At 31.9% G+C, this 22,120-nt stretch overlaps 2 protein-coding genes across 2 annotated transcripts; one reads left to right on the top strand and one right to left on the bottom strand.

Moving 5' to 3' along the window:
- Positions 1-3,896: 3,896 nt before the first annotated feature.
- On the bottom strand, positions 3,897-10,564 carry LOC132758879 (alpha-ketoglutarate-dependent dioxygenase alkB homolog 7, mitochondrial-like). The gene is made up of 4 exons (XM_060750585.1): positions 9,958-10,564; positions 8,740-8,913; positions 7,112-7,236; positions 3,897-5,750 (listed from the first exon to the last, which is right to left on the bottom strand). Exons 1-4 carry the CDS (start codon positions 10,429-10,431, stop codon positions 5,636-5,638), a joined length of 888 nt encoding a protein of 295 aa, XP_060606568.1. The 5' UTR covers positions 10,432-10,564; the 3' UTR covers positions 3,897-5,635.
- A 10-nt stretch (positions 10,565-10,574) lies between these two features.
- On the top strand, positions 10,575-20,525 carry LOC132758883 (cilia- and flagella-associated protein 57-like). Its single transcript, XM_060750591.1, has 17 exons — positions 10,575-10,690; positions 11,556-12,049; positions 12,269-12,510; positions 12,722-12,878; positions 13,016-13,059; positions 13,714-13,879; positions 14,221-14,547; positions 14,805-14,978; positions 15,195-15,604; positions 15,715-15,719; positions 15,815-16,005; positions 16,363-16,536; positions 16,846-17,006; positions 17,908-18,016; positions 18,439-18,570; positions 19,030-19,173; positions 19,446-20,525. Exons 2-17 carry the CDS (start codon positions 11,579-11,581, stop codon positions 19,755-19,757), a joined length of 3,219 nt encoding a protein of 1,072 aa, XP_060606574.1. The 5' UTR covers positions 10,575-10,690; positions 11,556-11,578; the 3' UTR covers positions 19,758-20,525.
- Positions 20,526-22,120: the final 1,595 nt, after the last annotated feature.

The following is a 22,120-nucleotide window of genomic DNA, read 5'->3' as shown; positions in this document are numbered from 1 at the left end:
GTTTGTAAAGTGCATACAGCGAAAATTTGATTGAAACATCACCTTCACATTCGACTTTTAACTCAAAATGTACATGGCTAGCAGGAAATCGTTAAGATGTATCCACACACAAAGCCTTAAGCTCGCTCCTAGGTCAATGCACTTTGACCTTGACATTTGATCTGTGTTATGACATGAAATTCCAACTTTCACACAAAAACTTAACTAAAGTCTGATGTCAATACCAGGCCTGGGTCATTACAAAAGCTCTCCATTTCCTTCAAATAATTGAGCTGAAAACGTAGCAGGTAAAATTCACCAATGTGCATTAACATTAAATATTTGAAATCAATGCACTTCATTTAAATAGCCAGTTTCACATTTTGTTATTATAGGGCCCAGTGACCTTTCATCTTTTGACAAGAAAATGGTTATGTGGCTGGTAGAACTCATTAAAGAGCATCTTTATGAAAAGTTTAAAGTTCCTAGGTCAATGCACTTCTCTATAATTCCAGTTTCTAATTTCAATTTCCATGTTATTACAGGTCCAGTGACCTTGACAATTTGACTCAAACATAGATTGTGGCACATGTAAAATTCAATAAGGTGCACCAACATACAGAATTTACATTTATTTTGTCAATGAATGCAGTTAAATTCACTGAGTAGTTTTATGTTTTGATATTGCAGTTCCCAGTCCCCTGGACCTTTTGAACTAAAGAAATTCATGTGGCTGATAGAAATCACCAAGGTGTGTCCACTTATAAAATTTCATTGAAAAACCTTTGTTAGTTTTGATGTTAGTAACCATAAACAGAAACTTAACAAAAAGGTTCACCAATGCCAACTCTAACAAGAAAGTCATGACAATAATGATCCTTCCACTTTTTTTCTTCATTTTTTAAACTTCATTCAAAGTCTTTTCCTATACAGTTACCCAGCAATATGAATTTAAGAGAGTATAAATGTTATGCTTTTCTAAAGCTCTGCTTCTTTTAAGCATTTCACTACTACAAACAGACATTTAAATAACCATTAAAAACAAGAACCGGTTGATGCTCCCCAAGTAGGTTTTGGACACAGAAAAGAATACCTCTTGAAGTGTCAGTTATGTCCTGGACAAAGTTCAAAGTGCAAAAATGAACTAAGGGCAATAACTCCAAATGACATAAGACGTAACTCTCTTCTTCCCAGGTTTTACATTCATCCCAATATTTTTAAACTTGACACATTAATGAATAGTGATAAAAAGATTCTACTAAAATTATCTTTATTTTGTAAAAACATTATGTTAAAATTTAGATAATTAATACTTCTCATTCTCCGTTCCCATTTGTTACAATGTAAAATACATGTTGTATTGAATTCAGTACTTGAAATGAACAATATGATCTCCTTTTTTGTTTATTTAGCTAGTCATAATTGTATTCTTATATTTTGATATTAGTGATTTTTGACTGTTATTTTTCTGTTTGTTTGTTGTTATAACCAGATGCATATTATATGCCTTGGTTTAATAAAAAACTGAAACTGAAACAAAATTAAGCAATGAAGAGTTAAGGTCTTTTGCGCTGCACTTCTATTTAATGAGATCAATCTTCCTTAAACAAACCTCTTATGGTTTCAGAGCTATATCTCGGACAAAGTTCAATGTGAGCAAAAATTACCAAAGGGCAATTATTCCAAAATTAGGCAAGGCAAAGTTAAGGTTCTTTGGCACTGCACTTTTATCTAATGAGCTCCAATCTACCTACAATTGTTTCTATGTTTGATTATCTCTTATTGACTTTTAGAGTTATATTTGTCTGGTTGTTACAACAGTATTGCAAGTAATATTGCCTTTGGTTTAATAAACAAACTGAAACTGAAACAAAATTAAGCAATGAAGAGTTAAGGTCTTTTGCGCTGCACTTCTATTTAATGAGATCAATCTTCCTTAAACAAACCTCTTATGGTTTCAGAGCTATATCTCGGAAAAAGTTCAATGTGAGCAAAAATTACCAAAGGGCAATTATTCCAAAATTAGGCAAGACAAAGTTAGGTTCTTTTGCACTGCACTTTTATCTAATGAGCTCCATCTACCTACAAAGTTTCATGTTGATATCTCTTATACTTTTAGAGTTATATGTCTGGGACACAGTTCAAAGTGTACAAATAAACAAATGGTAATTACTCAAAAATTAGGCAAGACAGAGTTATGGTTCTTTAGCACTGCACTTCTATACAATGAGATCTATCTACCTACAAAGTTTCATTTTGATAACTCTTATGTCCCAGACAAGAATAGCGGACGGACAGACGAACAGACTGATGGACAAAGTGGCGACTATATGCTCACCCTTTGGGGAGCATAAAAATTACCCTATTTTGGTCAAAAGTTAATTGATCAGTTCACAACTACTTTTTCATCAAAATTTAATGTTGAACTGTTGGTTCACTTCTCAACATTGAAAATGGGGTCAATTTTCAACAGGGTCAAAATTTAATGTTACAATATCTATTACATTATGTAAAGTATTCTGTATTTAATACTTAGATAACCATTTTGTAATAATCAATATAAACCTCATGTGAGTAATTATACCAGTGCCTCATATTTCTGTGTTACCCATTATTTCAAGGTATTTGCCATAAACAGCCTCAGTTGCCTCCTAGACTTCATACACTTGCCAGGAGTTTTATATTCACTTTCTTATTGTATAATTTTCATCAATATGTTTTGTATACAACTAAGAAAACTTATCATTTTATACAACTTGTGAGTAAAATGAATGATTTCATCATTTTACTTTTAGTTTCCTTGAAATATTTCATAAGTACCTTAGAGGAAATTCACACCTGCAGACAAGGCTAAGTACTAAAAAAAATTGGTAACTATTATTTTTTACTTTTGAAACTGTTAAAATGTAATTGTCTTGGAAATACAGGTATATAACTTTAAGATAGGTGTCTGTAGCCATGTTTTGTACATAATTGTTGAAGGAACTAGAAATTGGTCCATAGGGACACGGGTGCCCCCACACGCCACTGTTCGGTCAATGTTATGACTCTAGGTCAAATATTTTTTGACTACATGTGTCACAAGTTGAAAACTAAAAATCTTTTTACTAAGTAAAGGGCAAGAACTTTACAAATACTGAATAAATCCACAAGCAAACCCCAAGGTGCATAAGTACACATGCTGACCAACATTCTTGTAAACTTTCAGGCCTACAAGTCAAATGCTTTTTGAGCTATGCATGAATAAGTTGAAAATTGCAAATTTATACTACTGTAAGTCAAGGGCAATAACTCTAACAAAACTGAAAAAAATCCACATGCAAAGTCCCAGGTGCATAGCTTCACAGTGATGTTGATCATTATGATTCCTGTAAAGTTGGTTGATTCTAACTCACGCACTCAAGGAACAAATAACAAATAATTAAATAATTACACGAAAGCTCTCAAATTAACATGGAATATTTGTAAAATTTGTGTATGTCAGTTTCCAACTCCGTACGTTTAGCTAATATCATCATTGTAATGGAGAAAAAAAACATGATTACAACAATGTAATGCTTTAAATATATTGAAATTGCTTTTGAAAGATTTTTCTCACAAGAACATAATTATGTGAACAACAAGAAATTTAACTTTCCACTTTCGCACTTTCGTTGCTGCCGATACACAAAAAATTCTCCGTTTCGCTTTTTAGTCATCCGAGAATCATCACGTGACCGTTGTTTTTATTCAGATTTGCAAACTGAAAGGTGTTTAAACGCTTTTCCCACAAAATTGGAGAAAATATGTATTTCAAACGATTTGCCAATCCAAAGAACACATATCAATGTATCACTGATTCTGTTTGAATGTCCCTAACACACAGGTAACAAAAAATTATCGGTTCGTGAAATTTTACTTTTTTTTGTGACATTCGGCCGTACCTCAGTTGAGTACCTTTAAAATGTAATTGTCTTGGAAATACAGGTAAATAACTTTAAGATAGGTGTCTGTAGCCATGTTTTGTACATAATTGTTGAAGGAACTAGAAATGTGTCCATAGGACACGGGTGCCCCCACACGCCACTGTTCGGTCAATGTTATGACTCTAGGTCAAATATTTTTTGGACTACATGTGTCACAAGTTGAAAACTAAAAATCTTTTACTAAGTAAAGGGCAAGAACTTTACAAATACTGAATAAATCCACAAGCAAACCCCAAGGTGCATAAGTACACATGCTGACCAACATTCTTGTAAACTTTCAGGCCTACAAGTCAAATGCTTTTTGAGCTATGCATGAATAAGTTGAAAATTGCAAATTTATACTACTGTAAGTCAAGGGCAATAACTCTAACAAAACTGAAAAAAATCCACATGCAAAGTCCCAGGTGCATAGCTTCACAGTGATGTTGATCATTATTCCTGTAAAGTTGGTTGATTCTAACTCAAGCACTCAAGGAACAAATAACAACATAATGAAACTGTTTTTACTAAGTCAAGGGAAATAACTCTACAAATACTGGATAAATCCACAAGCGAAACCCAAGGTGCACAACTACATATGCTGAGCAACCTTCCCGTAAGGTTTAATGACACTATGTCAAATTCTTTTTGAGTAACATGCGACATAAGTTGTAAATTGAAAAATTTTCTAAGTCAAGGGCAATAACTCTAAAAATACTTTATAAATCCAGACAAAAATACCCAGGTGCACAACTACACATGCTGATCAACATTCCTGTAAAGTTTCATGACTCTAGGTCAAATCCTTTTTGAGTTACATGCGACACAAGTTGAAAATTGCAAATTTTTACTAAGTCAAGGGCTATAACTGGGTAAATCTAAATGCCCGCCACTAAAGTGGTGGCATAATAAACTATGACATTACTGATATGTCTTTCCTATAATATTCATAGTATTTTACTGAATTTTATTCTTCTGACTTTTGTAGTGTTGTAAAACAGTTAACCCTTTACCTCATATATACGCGAAACAACGCACTTTCGACCCCCCCCCCCCCCCTTTTTAGGCCCCCCAACAAAAGATACATTGCCAAGAAAATTTTGGACTTGTGAGAGGCTAAAAATGACCCCAGATCGATCATAAGGTTACCTGTAACCTTGGCTGAAAAGCATTTGACTTTATCTCAATCCATTTAGAAGTTGCAGCACTTTGAAGTCAATTTTGATGGAAAAAATCAATGCAAAATAGTGATTTTGGCAATTTTGAGATGTCCTCTCGTTGCCACGGTAACAGGAAATTAAAGACTGAGCATGTTGTTACAACGGCAATGGTCCAGTTAACATTTGTGTCAAGTTTGATTAGTATTGAAGCAGTTTTTATAGTTTTATAGCAATTTGAACTTGTAACGGGAGACTTTGCAATGAAAACAGCCATTTGTCACAAAATGCTCATGAGGTAATGGGTTAAGTACCACGAAAATATGAAGCAATGAAATATGTATACTGGTGCTTCAAACAATTCTGGATATTAACAATTATGAAAGACAGACATGTAACCTAAATGGTTAAATAACAAGCAATTCTTGCTCAGACGAGCTTCAAGGTAAAAAGTTGTTTAGCTAAGCTTATGTTAACGTCAGATTCTAATTTCTTCTGTCATTGTCCATGTCTTTTTGAACACAGCAACACTTGAGCGAAACTAATTGACCAACTTCAAGGCTCATTTCTGCAGATAACAGATATTCTTCTATCTTTGGTAATGGTTTGTCCTCCAAACACAGAATTATCTGGTAAAACTTCATGGGTGTAATTGTACCTTGCTGCATCTCTGTAATAGAAATAATAACATGGACAATGAAATAGGAAAAATTACATAAACAAGAGGGCCCCTGAAATCCCTCACCAGTATGTAAAAACTGTCCATGACAAGGAACAAAAAATATTGTAAACTATAAACAAAAACAGATATAAAAACTAAATCTTAAACTGATATCACAAATTTCATATTTGCATCTGAAAAAGTGCATGTGTTAAAACATTAGTTTTTACTATAGACATACAAATGTATAAGGAAATTCAATGACCACCAGGGGCAGGGCCAATTTTGGCTTTTATTTGAACAAACTTGGTAAACACCCATTAGAAGATGTTTCATGCTAAATATCTAAACTCTAACTCTTTTGGCTTTTGAAAAGTTTTTACAATATACATCATGTACATATAAGGAAAGTCAATGACCCCCGATGCGATGCCAAATTTTAAGAGCTTTTTAATATTTGAACATACTTGGTAGATACCCATTAGAAGATGTTTCATGTTACATATCTAAGCTTTAGCTCTTGGTTTTTTTAAAGATTTTTTTACGTTTTTACTATATACATACATGTATAAGGAAAATCAATGACCCCTGGGGCGGGCAAATTTTGACCTCAAGGCTAACTGGCTTTAATTTGATCAAACTTGGTAGACGATCACCGTAAGCCGGACGAAAAGCGATCACAAATGCTCACCTTATCACTTTGTGACAGGTGAGCTAACAATGAAATAGAAAAAATAACATGAATAACAAAATAGGGATTTATATAATAACATGTACAATCAAATAGGAATAGTATCATGAATAATTTATGAAGAATAGCAACATGAACAATGAAATAGGCATATTGTTTGGCAATATTGACCTGAGACATTTGAACATTTAATGACCTTTTATTGGTTATTATAGGATTCTGAATTTTAAAGTATGGCATAATGGTATAGTACATGTTTTTTATATAACTTAAAAGTTATTTCATTTTCAAATTGAAGGTTATTGGGTCTGATCTTAATGAAACATTATTTTCTTATTTTCTTTTTCATCATATTTTGCAAAAGTTGGCTAAGAACTATGTTTTTGTGCATGTCAATCACCCATTGTGCGACTTTTCATATTGAGGTCACCGAACATTACATATATATGTATGCATGTATTAAACTTGTGTATTGCAATGGTACATATAAAGTTTAAGACATCACTCATCTATTGATAAAAATACCTGCCATTCCACATACATTGTAAGTTTAGCTAATCATTTTACTTTTATTTACATGTCACACAAAGTATAAAAATTGTTCACTATTGTACTGACCTTTAACCTACATCAAGCATGATAAACAAACACCTACAGTGAAACTTTTTTTTTTACTTACTTCATTATGTATAATGATCTTCTTTCTAGGAGAATATCAGCAAACTTTGTTTTATCATCTGTATGTACCAGCCTCATAATACACGGAGACAATAGAGATATACCTGCTATAGTACTACCACAAAACTGTAAAATATATACATGTATATTAAGTGTAATAATGATATCAACTTTGTATACTTTATAATAACATTATAACATTAAATGAGAGGGATTGGTCATGCTTAAATAACCTATTATGTATTTATACACATGATGATCACACAAGAGTTGCCACATATTTTAAATTTTTACCAATTTAGCTGAAGAAATTATTAATAAACATTATGAAATGAGCCTTTAGTGAGATGTACAATATTTCCTTAGACTAGCTTACTATATAACTATATTATATGACAATGAAAGAGAGAAGCTTTTTAGCACATGAATTTAAAAGACATTAAAGATTGTTAAAATAGCATTGAAGTTAATTAAAGAATCAAAAATCTGGAAACAAAGTGATCCCTCGGAAGCATTAATCACAACAAAATTACAAGAGAATTGCAGACTCGGTTTCATTGAGTCTGTACATGAGGGATAATGAATAGGTGCAACATCCCTCATGCCCCCTAGCACCGGCTTGAGCGTTACTCAATTCTCAACACTATCAATGATCCCGAAGGACCAGAAAAATATAGCAACACTGAAGTGAAGAACGGAGCAACTTTTTACAGCTGCCACACAGCACTTGACACCTGCTGTTGTGAAGTATAGAAAACTTGTTTTGACATTTCAAAAGCAAGCTTCTGTTCAAAGTTCTAAATGAGTTTATATTACACATGTGTAATATAAAGAATATATACTATGATTATATTACATGGAAAACAAGCAGTCATTAGATGAAATGATAAACTACTTTGAATATAAAACAATAGTAAATTTTGTGAATTTTAAATCAAAATATCATAATGATATAGACAACAATATAGTTGGGCAGATTCTATTGCTATGGAGGCTAACATATAGGGGTATCATACAGCCTTTAATGACCCTTTACAAGAGTTAGTGCACTGTTTTGCCATGTTGACTGATATGTCTGTTATAATACAAGTCTGCAGCAAGTATGTAGAATCTACACTCAATTATCTAAGTATCAATTTGTTAGCTTTGTTAAACAGGCAAATATACAACAATATGTTCATCTCCATGTTTACATAATGATCATCTAAGCAAAAGATGATACATGTTGTAAGACTAGTACTAAATTGTTGAATAAGATTCGGACTGGAGGTTATAAAACTTTTTTAGCGAGACCTTTCTTGCACCTCAGGCATTTCATTGGTCAGTGCATATTATGTGGTGGTTTCAAGTAACTTAGATCTGAGTTTGAGCGTGGACACTAGTCCATTGAGAAACATTCACAAACACATGTACATATTCAATTTTTAAAAGCAGTATCTCAAAGGGTATTATGAAAAAGTTGGTCATACAAAACTTAACCAAAAGTATGACAACCTCAATAACACTCAGATTAGTAGGATAGATCTCCCTATTACATACATACAATAGTCAAGCTAAAAAGTAATTTAAATTAATTCAGTATAAAGACAATGATCCAGTCTTTCACAGAATTTTTTTTAAAATACTTACCTTTACGGCATCTACATGTGCTTTTATGTATCCTTCTTTCTGCAAATCAAGAACATGTACATGAGCTAGCTGAGGAACCCCTGCAGGAAAAGCAGCATCTCTTACTCGTTGAATAATTGCTTTGTTTTTTTCTGTCCAAGTTTTCCTTTCTGTTTCCCTGTAGCCATGTATTGCCTACAAATATTACAGTTACATAAAAGTCATTTTTCATCACTTGAAAATTATGCAAGTAGCATTCATATCATATAATGATATAGCATTCAATATAATTGAGTTGTCTATCATTTGCATGCCCTGAAATCATCTTTAACAGCTATAATAATAGGACAGCATACTCATCTATTCTCAGTAAAAAATGATGCTTAATAAGAACCTTGATAATGTAAGAATTAACAAGGGAGGAAGACTGCATTCACAAAAATACAAATAATGAACTTGCCATAGGTTATGAGTCTATTAAAAAACATGATCTAAGAATTTTGTAAGTTGAAAAAGGGAATAGATTGAAGAATTTAAGTTTAAAAAAGGTCATAATTAAGTGAAAGTCCATAATGGAGTTATGGGCCATGAAAAAAGCATCTACTTATGATCCTGAATACTTGTATTTGCTTTCAACTGATTACCTTGACAGTAGCTTTGAAGACTTGTGTTGCATGCAGGCAGGCAAATAGGATAACTCTAACTATATATTACAGACAACTAATGGTACTGAGTTTCTCATATCAATCTTCCAATTATTCATTATTGCAAATTTTCGTATTTTGATACACATAAATTAATCTGTCTGTTTTTGTTTAGTAATATAATTATATTAATATGAACTAATTTTAAAAGAATTTTTATAAAGGACTAAATTAAGACTGGGACATAATATAAACATAATATAACCAGACAGGTAGATAAAGACTAAATAAGCAGCCTTATATAGTAATAATATTAGTGCCAATTAACAGTTGTTTGTTACCCTAGTGGCTGAGGGGGAGGCATCAGAACTGCAGCCACCGTTTATCCCTGGGTGATCGTAATGGATTTGAACAACTGAAGTCTATGCATCTTTTAGCTCCAGCAGGAGCTACATTGTACATGTATGTCTACGTCCCTGTGAGGGGTTTGACATAATTGGAAGATAGATATCCTTTTTACTGCTCTTAGGATGAGGGTCCTTGGTTAAAATTGATTTGTGCATAAAAATTATGCCTATCAAATATGTATTCTTACATCATCCCAATGGCTACTTTCATATCTCAACCGTTTCAAATGTGGCTCCACTTCCTGGAATAGAACTTCTTCCTCTTCTTCCGATATGAAATCATTGATAACTTGCATGTCTTCCGACAAAACTGTTTTTGTATCTTCGTCACTGAACTCCATTTTTTTATGTTTTGAATTATCAACTGCATTTGTAGAAACTGTGTAATGTTTGTTACAAATAAAATTATTAGTGTTATATCTCCCAAGCAAATAGCTATCTACCGAAAAGGAACCACAAGACTTCAGATGTTTCAAAAAGCCTTTGATGTCTAAATTTTGATGAAAGTTGAGTCGTGTACACGATGCCTTTGTCCTACTGAAATTCCTTTTGTAGAGACACCTACAGCAGTGAATTGGTGTACGTGACACTGGTGTTATTTTGGAGGACACAATCATATTTGAACAAAATTTCATAAATTCTTTCATTGTCATTCCAATCATTTAAGTTTAAAATAATAAACAAAGTCAAATTATTATTCTGAAATCAAAATGCTGGATCAGAATGTTAATTTTGCGACAAGATCTATAATTTGCAAATAAAATCAAATTTTGATTAACTTCTGTGACAGACGCTTTAAAAATGAACTACGAGCGTCAGAATGATAATGATTAGCTAGACAGGAAGCGGAAACTTTGTATTGGTAATCGTTGCCAAGGGTGACGTTGATTACAAATGGTGGACATGAAATAAATTTTACCCGTAGGTTTTTTGTGTTTTATTGCTTATTTAAATCAGTTTTCTTCACAGTGTAATTAAATGCAGATATATTTAATGTAATTAGACAGGTAGGTGGGAATAATCAGCATAAAATATACTTTGAATAAAACCTGTTTAATTTAAACTTTCAGGGGAATTTTTTTCATGTTATCATAAGAAATGAGTATCTTAATGAATATTGAAGTTAATTGATTAATGTAGTATGATTAAAATATAATCTAAGACCAAGTATGTACCTGACTGAAAAATGTTAACTTGTCGGCTACACTATATATTGTGCAATGTTATGGTAGCAACCAATTAAATTTAGATTATTGATGGAAACATGATTAAACTTGTCAAATATGTAAACTTTTTATGAAAGTCAGCAAATGATTGATTTAGGTTCTAATTGCAACAAACATGCTGAGCTGAACACAGTGTTTATGTAAAAAAGTTTTTATTTGACAACATTTCTATTTAGCAGTTAAATGTTGTTCTCTCATTTATCAAACTTTGTTATGTTTATGATTTATCTTATAAACTGAAGAAATGGCAATGTACATAACACTTCCAACTACAAGAAACATGTTTAAAGGCTGTCGGTGGCTTTAGATTTTATATGAAGTTGTACAAGTTGTATATGAAGTCTTTACATAAATGCTGTTTTAATCTAAATTAATATTTTTCGCTTTAAATGATAACCTTTATATTTTAGTTGCTTCACCACACATTCAAAATATTCTTCTTGCTTTCACTTATGTTGAACTTGCTCTTGTATAATGTTTAATTAATATTATCCAAGATATCAGAATTTTACTCCCAGCAAGAAAGATAGATTCAAGTATTATTTATTTTCTGTTTTCAGTGGACTCAACTTAAAAAAGAAACATGTCTATAGCAATAGCCCAGGCCAGGCATATTTTTGGCCTAAAGTCAGGTGTGTGTGGTAACATCTGCTACCATGATGAACAAACAATTGTTTACCCTTCGGGGGCAAACTGCATCTTGTATAACATCGACCAGAAGGTGCAGAAATTTATACAAGGTACTGATAAAAGTGAAGGAATGACAGCATTAGCTGTCAGTCCAAACAGAAGATATGTAGCTATTGCTGAAAAGCTTGAAAAACCAACTATTACCATCTATGACTTGCATAGTCTTAGAAAGAGGAAAGTACTTAGCTCTCCTGATGTGGCTTCAAATGAGTATGTCAGTCTAGCCTTCAGTCCAGATTCTAAGTATCTTGTTGCACAAGGAGGAAAACCAGATTACACTCTCCTGTACTGGACATGGGAGAAATCAAAAGTCATGGCTGTCACAAAGACCTCAAATCCTCAGACAAACCCTCCAATTTATCAGGTATAAAGCTTATAAATACAAACTTGCATTTTTTTATCCAGTCAATAAATTTTGTATTTAAATTATAAGTAATGACATTTTTTATATCATGAGCTTCTTAAAGTTATCATATATATTCCCATAACCTACTTTAATACATATAACAATGATAAATGTTATCAATTTGCTCTGTAAGTTGCAGTTATTACATACTTAATAATATATATACTTAAATTTCAGGTAAGCTTCAATCCACAAGACAATACACAGCTATGTGTGGTTGGCAATGGTATTTTCAAGAACTTCCGTTACAGTGAAGGAAATTTGAAAACTTTTAATATTCAGAAAGTAGAGCCACAAAATTATCTTTGTCATGCCTGGGTATCTGAAGAGAGAGTCATTGTTGGTACAGACACTGGACGCTTGATGTTGTTTGAGGCTGGTGAAATGAAGCATGAATTCAACATTGCTGCTCAAGAAAAGTAAGTCTTTAACTAATGACACTGTCTTAATATTTTGTATAATAAGTAAAATTGCTAAAAGTTTTGAGTAGTTACAAACAAAATAGTTGAACAATGAAGATTTGTGGCCTTTGAATTTAGATTGAATCATATTTCTGTTGTTTACTGTTGCAAAATAGTGGACATATGTTTTATTTTATAGAGATCTGTAAACAAAACATTACAATTTTAGGAAACCTGGAGAAGAGGATATAGCTACAGGACCACCCCAGATAACTGCTATTGTCTCCTATTCAAAGGGATTTGCATGTGCCTGTGGACCAGGAACTGTTCACTTGTTCGAGAAAACTGATGACAAAGATTTCTTTAAGAAGGCTAGAGAAATCAAGGTAACTTTACCATTACAGTTTATGTTGAAATATGTTATTTAGTACTTACATAATTGTAGATAATATAGTTGAAAATGCTTCCATGTTTCAACACCTAATTTTAAACTTTAATGTTGATTATTAATATTTTATTTTAGATTCCTCAAGATTCAAATAGTGCTGATCCTTCAAAGTCACAGCAGCAATAAAAACAAGTTTGACTGTAGCCCCATCAGAAAGACCTGGTTTGGAAGATCTCACCCACTATACACTTTTTAATTTTCTAGGCTGACATGGGAAAGGTTTGCATTCCCATTGATATTTTAGAATAGTTTAATGATTTGTATTTGATCTCTTCTGAGACTCTTCAACATTAGTTTTAAAGAGATATTGCAAAGTTTAAAAACATTAGACTATAAACTGAAATATTCAGTAATATGTCATGTAAATAAAAAAAATTGTTTCATCACTTGCAGGGAGATCAGGCTCATTTGGGTGTTTGTCGGGCCCTTCCATTAAAATCAGTTTTTGGGTCTTATTGTGTCCCAAGGAAAGCCCTATTGACATTTTCCCAGGTAATTGTCAGAATCGGGAATTATAAAAACGGGAAGTTCCCCCCTAATTTTAATAAAAAATACAGTTTTAAAGAAATAATTACCGTTTTAAAAATAAATTTGTTTAACTTGAAAATATCTAAATTAATTTGTTAATTAAATCCTTTTAGTATTTTAAATGTTTTAGGGTATTCATGTTATTTTTAGGGTTTTGTTTTTTTAAATCCTGTCTTTATTTTTTAAGGTTTAATTAATACGGAAAAATTGATTTTGTTTTAAAAATTTATACTCTATTATTTCAGTAATCTGGAATTGTACAGAGAGTTTGCAGAGGAGGCTTACAGTATTGCCCTACATCCCTCTGGTCTGTATATCCTGGTGGGATTCAGTGATAAACTCAGACTTATGAACCTCCTCATTGATGACATTAGAACATTCAAAGAGTTCACTATCAGAGGATGTAGAGAGGTAAGTTACGTTACTTTAAGAACTAGCTCTTATTGTGTAAATCTGTGATTCTATAACCTTTAATTTTTCTTTTGCCTTCTAAGAAATAATAATTCTCAGTCTCTTTTGTATAGAATTAAGAAAACAAATCCTACATTGTACTTGACAAGATAATTGTATGCTAATTACTCATAAAAATCATAATGTTCTTACTGTATAATTATATCTTGTGGAAATGCAAAAGAATTCAAATATAACTTGACCTGTTAAGTTAAATTGTATTAAAGTATATACTCACTGTAGTTAAGCTTTTGAAAAAGAAGGTGACATATTAATGATATGAATAATTTCTATAATTTCAGTGTGCCTTCAGTAATGGTGGTAACTTGTTTGCCGCTGTTCACGGTAATGTGATTCAAATCTATTCAACCATCACATTTGACAATGTTGCTAATCTGAAAGGCCATAATGGTAAGGTCAGATCAATTGTCTGGAGTTCTGATGATAGCAAGATTGTGTCCTGTGGTCTAGATGGTGCTGTCTATGAGTGGGAAACATTTACTGGTAAGAGAGTGGGAGAATCCGTCCTCAAATCCTGTCATTATACTGGCGTAGCTGTGACTTCAGATGGGAAAACTACCTTTGCTGTCGGGTCAGATAAGACCTTGAAAGAAATCTCAGATTCGGCAGTAAGTATATCTAAGTATTAATAAACATATTGAAAGTGAAATTTTTATTTTGTTAAATGAAGAACTTGTATAAACATATACATGCAGTGCATTTACAGTATCAATGAAACATACAGAAGTTTATTGATAATTATTTTGAGCTCTTGCTCATTGGCCATAAAATCATGATGGTTTATAAAAGATTTCATTAAAATAGATTGCACTTGTTTTTATAAATAGAAAATGGTTAATGAATCCTCTGATTTTTCTTATTCCAGATTTTAAGAGAGGTAGATGCTGGGGAAGCTACACTAACCAATGTTGCATTGTCTCGTTCTGGTCGTATGTTGTTTGCAGGCACTTCCAGAGGAACCCTGTGGTCTTTGAAGTTTCCACTGACCATTCCTGGTGAGTGGCAGGAGCTGCAAGGTCATGGAAGCACTATTTCAAAGGTATATACACAGACCCAACTCAAAAACCTTTTTTTAGAAATAGCCATTCACGTGATTACACATGTGCAGACTAAAAAGGATGATTGGTTCAAATATTTTTCTGTCAGTCTAAAAATTTTTATATATATATATATATACCTGTTTTTTTTGTAAAAATGTTTTGTGATTTTATTTTGATTTTATTATGCTATTTTCATTATGTTTATGGAATTTTAGATGAAAATCACATATGATGACCAGTTCCTTGTCACAGTATCCGAGGATTCTTCAATAATTCTTTGGAAGATTCAAGACAAGGAAGGTCGTGGTGTTAAACGTGACAAAGAAGTAGGCTGGGCAGAAGAAATTCTGATCACCAAGAGTGATCTAGAAGAGAAGAATTCCATGATGGCTGAACTTAAAACACGTGTAGATGAACTAAAGATGGAGAATGGGTACCAGCTAAGACTGAAGGATATGAATTATAATGAGAAGATTAAAGAGTTGACAGAGAAGTTCATTCAGGAGATGGAGTCGTTGAAGACAAAGAATCAGGTGCTGAAAACAGACAAAGATAAAGAGGAAGCTAAACATGAAGAAGAAATGGCTGAACTTATGGAGAAACATAGCAAAAAAATGATTTTTTGGTAAAACCCTTTTTTTATGGGTTTTAAAAGTTTTTGTTTAAAAAAACCCGTTGGGGTTTTTTAATATACTGTACAGGGGGAACTGGTTTTTAAATTTTTTCCCTTTTAAGTAAAAGTTCATTTCATCAGGTTTAGTTTTTTAAAGCCCTTGAAGCAACTTTTAAAAAATTACTTAATTTTATTGGGTTAAATTATAATTACTAATTTCAGAGTCTGCCAACAACCAGAAGTTAATGTTGGAGTATGAGAAATTCCAGGAACAGCAGGCGAAGATGATGAAGATGCAGGAAGATTACGACAGACAGTTGGTGGAAATGGAGGAGAGTAAACAGAGAGCCCTTGAGGAGCTCACTGAATACTACGAGACTAAAATACAGGAGATGACCACAAAACTTGAGCAGGTAAGAGCTGAATCCTAAACCTGAAGGTTCTTGATTTGATTTTAATTTTTCTAATGAAAAGAACTATTTTCATGTGCTTTTAGCTAGAAATAATGTAATGTAAAAAAAAATGAAAGTGAAAAATATTTTTTTGTTTAAAATTTTGTGTTTGAATGTCTATATTTAAGGTAAATTATTTTTTGTATAGAATTGCTTTTTCTTTTGTTCAAAATGAATTTTTGTTTTTAAATCTTATTGATTTGAAAAATAAACTTAAGTTTAAATCTTGTCTTTTATCATGAAGATGAAGTTTGTAACTTCACACTGCATTTAGATGGCTGTTCATACATATCATCAATTTATGTTATATGTTTGCAGTCAAATGATGAGACTCGCCAGCAGACTCGTGAGTACGAGGAGACAAAGAAACAGATTGAAGAAGATGCTGACCGTGAGATACTGGATATCAAAAACAAGTATGAGAGGAGGCTGAGAGATGAGAAGGAAGCTAACATGAGACTTAAGGGAGAAACTGGTATCATGAAGAAAAAGGTAAAAGAGTTTCAGTATATTCTTTGCATAAATGTATACAGAAAATTATCATACAAAAACTGTATCATAAAAAAACTTCTCATCAAAATGCATGCATATAATTACAGTCCATCAGAATTTCATTTTACTGTTAATACATTTGGCTGATTTGAGCAATTAGTATCTCCTTTATTCATATACAAGTAGAACACTATTTCATATTTATTATTTCTAGATTTGCTTTCGGTTTTTCTATGTTTTATTAGTTTTCACCATAATTTTAAAATTGAAATTCACCATTAAGTTTTTGTTTATCTTTCTGTAATTTAGTTCACCAGTCTACAAAAGGAGATTGATGATCATAAAGAAGAGATCAAGAAATATCAGGCAGATAAGGCCAAACTTGAGAACATTATCAGAAATCTGGAGAAGGATATTCTTGGTTTGAAGAAAGAGATCCAGGAGAGAGATGATACCATCAAGATAAGGGAGCTACAATAAAATACTTATATTCTAGGTTTCTAAAAAAGTCTTTGGGTTTATAAGAATTTTATATTTCAATTTTTTTCCTTAAATTTTATTCAACCCACTATTCCAATTGTAGACTAAAAGTTTTGGAGCACCCCAAATAAATATGTATTTTTGGTTTTTTAACCCGGGCAAGGTGTTTTTTAAAGATAAAATGCTGAAAAAAAACGCCTTTTCACCCAGAAATGCCCTTTAAAAAAATTTTTTTTTCTCTTCAACCCTTTAATATTAAAATTTAATAAAAAATAAAATTGCCAAAATTTTGTTGATTTTTAATGGAATGGTTTTCAACACTGTAGTAAATAAATGCCCCTTTATTGAAAATTTTGTCCTCTTTTTTTAGAACATTTTTGGGGGTTAAATTTTAAATATACTCCCCAAAAGTCATTTTATTTTTTTGTTATAGGGGAAAACGTATCTATGCTTTAAAAGAAGAATCAAGAATTGGGAAATTTAAGTTTTTACTGGATTACAAGAAAAGAAATTAAAAAACAATTGAACCAAGGAGACTGACATCAAAACTGAAAAAAGATCCAAAAGTAAAAAAAAAATTTTGCATATTTCCATACCTTTTGAAACAAATTTTAATATGGAAAAAATGTTTTAAAATTTTGAAAAGTTTATTTTAAAAAAATTTTTTCAAAAAAAAAATTCTTAAAAAATTAAAATTTAAAAACAAAAAATTTTTAGTTGATTTTAAAGGGAAAAAAACCAAAAGGTTTTTTGAAAAATTAAATTTTGATTTTTTTAATTTTTTTCCCCAAACCCAAAATTTTTTAAAAAAAGCAAATTTTTTTTTAAAAAATCCCAATTTTGAAATGTTTTTTTTTTTTTTAAAAAAACCAAAAAAAAAAAAATGGAAAGTGGAAGTTTGGTGATTGATAAGCTCAACACTGCACTTGAACTTAACATTACTGAGCTCAGACAGAAACTCAAGGCCACAGATAAAGAGATGCACCAAGAGAGACAGAGGGTGAGTACAGTGATTTATCTTATCATGAAACCTCTTTTTTAAACTCTCTTCAACTGCTATTGTTGTCAGTCATTATAAAAAATAACTTGAATTCATATTTTTGAAATTTCACAGAGCTAAAAAAATGTTTAAGTTTCAAATATACAGTATATAACAGTTTTAAATACAAACATGTAAAGATATCATAATCATAGATGTGTTTTGTATAATTTCAATGAAAGAATATTGGAAAAACTGCTCATTTGAATACATTGATAAGCATGAAAGAAATTTTCAAATACAGCATGATTCATTCAATTTTTTACAAAGTTGTTTGAATATGATTATGTTACTTTGATAAAATTATGTTCAGATGTATAATCAGTAGTACATGAGATTCAGTTGTGTAGATTTCACTTTCTAAAGAATGGTGTATATTTCAGGTTAGAGACAAGGAAGCAGTTGTGAAGAGATTCAAGACTGATCTTCATAACTGTGTAGGTTACATACAGGACCCTAAGATGTTGAAAGAAAGTATCAAGGCCCTTTACCAGAAACATGTACAAGAAGATATTGTAAGTCACCTTAACTTATTTTCATTACATTTTCTTGAAGTCCTGCACTACTTTATCAGTTTCATTTCAGGCTTTTTTACAAATAATGATGGTAATGCTGTATTTTCACCAAGTCTTCTTACCGCCCAATGGGCTGGTACCCTCGGGATGGATATTCTGATCCGAACTGTAACATTATATGTTATATGAATGAATTAAACAGTAATTACTACTGAATAAGTACTTTTAGTTTAATTGTTGGTCTATTGACTACATTTAATGCTGAATCATATGTTAAATATTGATTTAATTTCATGAAGTTGCTCAAGAATTGTAATGTTTCACATATATTTCTATTATAATCTTGTGCACTGAATAAGAACTGAATGGAACTTATAACTTTCATCATTTTGAATTGTTTACATAACTAACTTTTCTTTACTATAAAAACCAACATATTGACATTCAATTTACAAACAGACTGAGTCTGCTAGTGTTGATGCTGACATTCAGAAGGAATACAGCCGTCAGAGAGAACATCTTGAAAGATCTGTCGCCTCTCTTCGTAAAAAACTGGCTAAGGATTCAGAAATACACAGAGCTGACAATGTTAGGATTATGCAGGTAAAATGTCTCATTGTCTGCATGGGCTTGTAATTTTATGCACGAGACAGTTTGTGCTAAATATGAGATATTCTAACACTAAATTTTATCATTATAGTTAATAAATTAGCCATGGTATGCAAAAATTCAATGCTCATGTATTATTGATAGTTTTAAGACTGAAATTTAATTCAAAACAATTACACACATTACATTTGTACTTTAAGCTTTTATTTCAAGTCAAACCTTTCATTAAACACTTGAAACATATATTGAATCATCAACTTTTTCAGGAAAATGTTTCCCTTATCAAAGAAATCAATGATTTGCGTAAAGAATTGAAGATAGCAAGAACAATGATTCATGACCTAGAGGCTACAGTTAAACAATATTCAAAGAGAACAGGTGGGGAAGATGGAGACATCTATGCTGTAATGCTGAAAGCACCAAATGCCTTGGTTGAAAATGAATTAGAAGAGAAAAACAAAATTATAGACATGCAGAAATTTGAAATCAGAAAGTTAAGAATGGAAATGGAAACAGGTTCTCGTCCTGGTTCCTCAACTAAACTGCCACCTATGCAAGCAGTAGAATCTTCAGCATAATAATCACCTTAAGACATTTTAACTGCACTTGTTTCAAGGAAGTATTGATTTTAATAAACTCATTAAGTGTAAAATCTGGAAATTATTGTCAAAACATTTTTACTTTCATTGTTATAAAGTATTTTGGAAAAAGAGAAATTTTACCAGTTATCAGTTGATGATGTTCTTGATTTATTCCCAATAATGTTTCAGATTTTTTTTTTTGTCTTTATGAAAAATTACAATGAATACTTTATTTGTTTATAGAAACTAGTGTAACTTATATGTGAATTTAACTTTGGCGTTTAAGATTTATGAAAATATGTTCATTGTATTAAATATGAAAAATCATACCATTAACAGTTAATGTTTTGTTGATCTTTTATTAAAATGATCATCTAGAGGGAATTTTAAGTTGAAGATACTGTATTATATGTATTTTTCTACATACAAAACTTTGTGTTGGAGGTAGGAACATAACACTCCTCTTTCTTTTTCCCCTGATATGACTGTAATGTTTATGGTAAGCATACATCGAGTGTTGATCTCCTATTGTTCAATATTGACATGATGCTATTGTGACTGTAGTTTATCATATAACTTTTATCTTGTAGATTGTGGTAAACTTCCTTAATGAATAAATGCTTCATTTGTTTTATTATTTTTATAAATCTGTGATATTTTTACCCGTCCTTATTTTGGTTTAATATTGCAAGTTTACATGAGTATAAATTTTAAGTATATTTGACGGTGTATACATTGAGATAAAAATAAATGATTATCTATTTATTTTCAAGAATTGTTCTTTTTTTTATGGCTGTATCTACTTAAGAAATAATATTTCGGCCCAACAGTGACTTTATAGCTAAACTAGAACTCCGCGAGTCGGATGTGTCGCCTTGTGAACAATATAGTTTAGGAGAAATGGCCAGGACAAAAATGAAATATGAAAATTAACAAAGGGCAATAATTCAAAAAATAAGAAATGTAGAACAGCAGTTCTTGAGCACTGCACTTCTTCTTAATGAGATCTATCATCCTATGAAGTTTCATGTCCATAGCTTTTATATTTTAGGAGAAATGGCCTGGACAAAAATAAAGTATGAAAATAACAAAGGGCAATAACTCAAAAAATATGAAATGCAGAGTACCGGTTCTTGTGCACTGCACTTTTTCTCAATGAGATCTATCATCCTATGAAGTTTCAAATCCATAGCTTTTATACTTAAGGAGAAATGGCCCAGACAAAAATAAAGTATGAAAATTAACAAAGGGCAATAACTCAAAAAATAAGAAGTGCAGAGCACCGGTTCTTGTGCACTGCACTTCTTCTTAATGAGATCTATCATCCTATGAAGTTTCAAGTCCATAGCTTTTATACATTAGGAGAAATGGCCCAGACAAAAATAAAGTATGAAAATTAACAAAGGGCAATAACTTAACAAGAGGGCCATGATGGCCCTGAGGTCGCTCACCTGTATATAGGCCCCCTAAGCAGGGCCAGTTTAAACCCAAGGGCTTTTATTTGAACACACTTGGAATTAAGACACCCATTAGAAGATGTTTCATGATGTTAAGTTTTTGCTATACACATATTAGGAAAAACAATGACCTTCTTCCGCCCCACCCCCCCCCCCCCCCCCCCCCCCGGCAGAGAGTAAATTTTAACCCAAGGGCTTTTATTTGAAGATGTTTCATGCTAAACATCTAAGCTCTAGCTCATTGGTTTTTTTAAAAGAAGACTTTTTAAGTTTTTACTATACACATATAGTTAAAAACAATGACACCCCTGGGGCGGGGCCAGTTTTGACCCCAGGGCTTTTATTTGAAAAAACTTTGTAGACACTTATTAGAAGATGTTTCATGCTAAATATCTAAACTGTAGCTATTTGGGTTTTTTCAAAGAAGATTTTTTAAGTTTTTACTATATGCATATAGGGAAAATCTGCAATGACCCCCTGGGGCGGGGCCAATTTTTACCCCAGGGCTTTTATTTGAACAAACTAGGTAGACACTCATTAGAAGATCTTTCAAGCCAAATATCTAAGCTCTAGCTCTTTGGGTTCTTTAAAGAAGATTTTTTAAGTTTTTACTATATGCATATAGGGAAAATCAATGACCCCCCTGGGGCGGGGCCAATTTTGACCCCAGGGCTTTTATTTGAACAAACTTGGTAGACACTCATTAGAAGATGTTTCATGCCAAATATCTAAGCTCTAGCTCATTGGGTTCTTTAAAAAAAGATATTTAAAGTTTTTTCTTTCGGTTGCCATGGCAACCACAGTTCTGCATGGAATTAAATTCTTTGAACAATTTTTAAAGGTGACCACCAAAGGAACATTCCTGTGAAGTTTAGATGAAATTGGCTTAGTGGTTTATGGGGA

Source organism: Ruditapes philippinarum, unplaced genomic scaffold, assembly GCF_026571515.1.
Source record: "Ruditapes philippinarum isolate M1 unplaced genomic scaffold, ASM2657151v2 ctg3166_1_1_1_1, whole genome shotgun sequence".
In the NCBI taxonomy this organism is placed as follows: Eukaryota; Metazoa; Mollusca; class Bivalvia; order Venerida; family Veneridae; genus Ruditapes; species Ruditapes philippinarum.
Note: the sequence above shows the minus strand (reverse complement) of the source record. Positions and strands in the feature narration are given on the sequence as shown.